This window comes from Priapulus caudatus, unplaced genomic scaffold (genome assembly GCF_000485595.1).
Source record: "Priapulus caudatus unplaced genomic scaffold, Priapulus_caudatus-5.0.1 Scaffold2685, whole genome shotgun sequence".
In the NCBI taxonomy this organism is placed as follows: domain Eukaryota; kingdom Metazoa; phylum Priapulida; class Priapulimorpha; order Priapulimorphida; family Priapulidae; genus Priapulus; species Priapulus caudatus.
The window spans coordinates 1-3,270 of NW_014579746.1; the positions used below are offsets into that span (position 1 = coordinate 1).

The 3,270-nt window shown below is 55.9% G+C and overlaps 1 protein-coding gene across 1 annotated transcript in view; it reads right to left on the minus strand.

Moving 5' to 3' along the window:
* Positions 1 to 149: 149 nt before the first annotated feature.
* LOC106818948 (pre-mRNA-splicing regulator WTAP-like) overlaps positions 150 to 3,270 on the minus strand; it is a gene marked incomplete at its 3' end in the record, with an annotated part of 7,443 nt that continues 4,322 nt past the window's right edge. The window contains exons 4-5 of the mRNA XM_014823615.1: positions 635 to 762; positions 150 to 219 (exon numbers count right to left, since the gene is read on the minus strand). Coding sequence (XP_014679101.1) covers positions 150 to 219; positions 635 to 762 — 198 coding nt within the window. The remainder of the gene's footprint in view (positions 220 to 634; positions 763 to 3,270) is intronic.

The following is a 3,270-nucleotide window of genomic DNA, read 5'->3' on the forward strand; positions in this document are numbered from 1 at the left end:
GGTCAAGCCTACGGTCAAGCTCTGTGAGTCTAACTATGGAGCAACATGGACCGCAGCTGTAGTGCGCTCGGTGTCTGTGCCTGCTTCAACTCCTGTATCTGACTCTGCAACCAACGGTCAAGCCTACGGTCAAGCTCTGTGAGTCTAACTATGGAGCAACATGGACCGCAGCTGTAGTGCGCTCGGTGTCTGCGCCTGCTTCAACTCCTGTATCTGACTCTGCAACCAACGATCAACCAACGGTCAAGCTCTGTGAGTCTAACTATGGAGCAACATGGACCACAGCTGTAGTGCGCTTGGTGTCTGCGCCTGCTTCAACTCCTGTATCTGACTCTGCAACCAACGGTCAAGCTACGGTCAAGCTCTGTTAATCCTCCCTCGGCCCCAACTCCACCAACACATCCAGACCCAGCCCCTCCACGACCCCCGACCCCTCCACGACCCCTCCGTGACCCCGGACGCGCGGGGGGATACGTACGGAGTACTCCTGCAGCTCCTGCTCCTTCGTCGTGAGCCGCATCACGCTATGCATCAAGCTATGTTAATCCTCCCTCGGCCCCAACTCCACCAACACATCCAGACCCGACCCCTCCACGACCCCTCCGTGACCCCGGACGCGCGCGGGGATACGTACGGAGTACTCCTGCAGCTCCTGCTCCTTCGTCGTGAGCCGCATCACGAGCAGGTTCTCGCGCCGCGTCGACTCGATCTGCTGCTGCCTCAGCTTCTCCTCCGACTCACGAAGCACTGCGATCTCATCACCTGTAGCGACACACACGCAAGATGTAGATGGAGAGATGTTCGCATGTTAACTGCATGACGACGACATTGCGCGCGCGCGAGATGTAGAGATAGATGGAGAGANCTTCAACTCCTGTATCTGACTCTGCACCAACGGTCAAGCCAACGGTCAAGCTCTGTGAGTCTAACTATGGTCAAGCTACGGTCAAGCTCTGTGAGTCTAGCTATGGAGCAACATGGACCGCAGCTGTAGTGCGCTCGGTGTCTGTGCCTGCTTCAACTCCTGTATCTGACTCTGCAACCAACGGTCAAGCCTACGGTCAAGCTCTGTGAGTCTAACTATGGTCAAGCTACGGTCAAGCTCTGTGAGTCTAACTATGGAGCAACATGGACAGCAGCTGTAGTGCGCTCGGTGTCTACTGCGCTCGGTGGTCTGCGCGCTGCCTTCAACTCCTGTATCTTTGAACTCTGCAACCAACGGGTCAAGCTTAACGGTCAAGCTCCTGTTAATCCGTGCCTCGGCCCAACTCGCACCACACATCCAGGCGACCCGACGCCCTCCACAAACCGCCGACCCTCACGTAGACCCCGGACGGGGCGGTGCGGGTGGGGGGGGGGGATACGTAGCGGTGGAGTCTACTCCTGCAGCCGCCTGCTCCGTTCGGTCGTGGAGGCCGCAGTCGCAGCTTCAGCGCGTTCTCGCGCGTCGCCGCGTCTCGACTCGACTCTGCCTGCTGCCCTCAGCGTTCTCCTCCCGCACTCACGGAGGCACTGCGATCTCGCATTCACCTGGTCGAGCACACACGCAGACTGTAGAGATAGATGGAGAAGATCGTGTCACATTGTTAACCTGGCACCCGACGACGACATGCGTGCGCTCGCGCGGCGCCGCGGCGAGAGCCGTAGCAGATAGGATGTGACGAGATTGTTCGCATCGTTTTAACTGCACGAGCGACGAGCATGCCGCGCTGCGCGCGAGATGTAGAAGATTGATGGCATAGAGATGTGTGCGTCATGTTAACTGCACGACGACAACATTGCGCGCGCGCGCAGAGTGGCTAGAGATAGCATGCGAGATGATGCTTCGACATCGTTGAAGGGCTGCACGACTTACCGGACATTAGCCGCATGCCGCGCGCGGCAGAGATTGTAGAGATAGATGGAAGGAGATTGTTCGCATGTTAATCGCACGGACGACGGACATTGCACCCAGGCGCCGGCCCAAGATGTAGAGATAGATGGCAGAGATGTTCACATTAGTTAAGCTGCACGGACGCACGGACATTGCGGCTGCGATATGGCTGCGCCAAGAATGGTAGAGATAGATGCCGAGAGGATGTTCGCATGTTACTGGCACGACGACGGAGCAGCTTGCGCGCCGCGCACGAGGATTGTAGAGATAGTGGCAGATGATGGTTCGCCATGTTAACTGCACTGACGACGACATTGGACACACCGCCGCGCAAGGCAAGATGTAGAGATAGGATGGAGAGATGTCATCGGCATGTTAAACTGTGCATTGACGAGCGATTGCACCAGCGGCGCAAGATGTTAGAGTAGGATTGGAGACGATGTTCGCATGGGTTAACTGCCGACGACGACTGAGCATTGCACGGGTCGAACCGGGGGCGGCACGAGAATGTGAGAGATCAGAGGGATAGAGAATGTTCGCATGTTAACTGCACGGACGAGCGACATTGGCGCCCGGCGCCGCAAGATGTAGAGGATAGGATGGGAGATGTTCGCATGTTCGAACTGCCATGACGACGACAGTTTGCGGCGCACGCCGGCGCAAGATCTGTAGAGATAGTGAGAGAGAGATGTTCAGCATGTTAACTGGCCATTGACGACGACAGTGCGGCGCGCGCAAGATGTAGGGAGATTTTAGCATGGAGAGATGTGTTCCAGTATGTTTAAGCTGCGCATGACGACGACATGCACGCGGCACGCAAGATGTAGAGGATTTAGCGATGGCAGCGAATGTTCGCATGTTAACTGCACGACGACGACATTGCGGCGCGAGCAAGATGTAGGATAGCAGATAGATGGAGAGATGTTCGCATGTTAACTGCATGACGACGACATTGCGCGCGCGCGCAAGATGTAGAGATAGATGGAGAGATGTTCGCATGTTAACTGCATGACGACGACATTGCACGCGCGCGCGAGATGTAGAGATAGATGGAGAGATGTTCACATGTTAACTGCATGATGACGACATTGCGCGCGCGCGCGAGATGTAGAGATAGATGGAGAGATGTTCACATGTTAACTGCATGACGACGACATTGCACGCGCGCGAGATGTAGAGATAGATGGAGAGATGTTCGCATGTTAACTGCATGACGACGACATTGCGCGCGCGCAAGATGTAGAGATAGATGGAGAGATGTTCACATGTTAACTGCATGACGACGACATTGCGCGCGCGCAAGATGTAGAGATAGATGGAGAGATGTTCGCATGTTAACTGCACGACGACGACATTGCGCGCGCGCGCAAGATGTAGAGATAGATGGAGAGATGTTC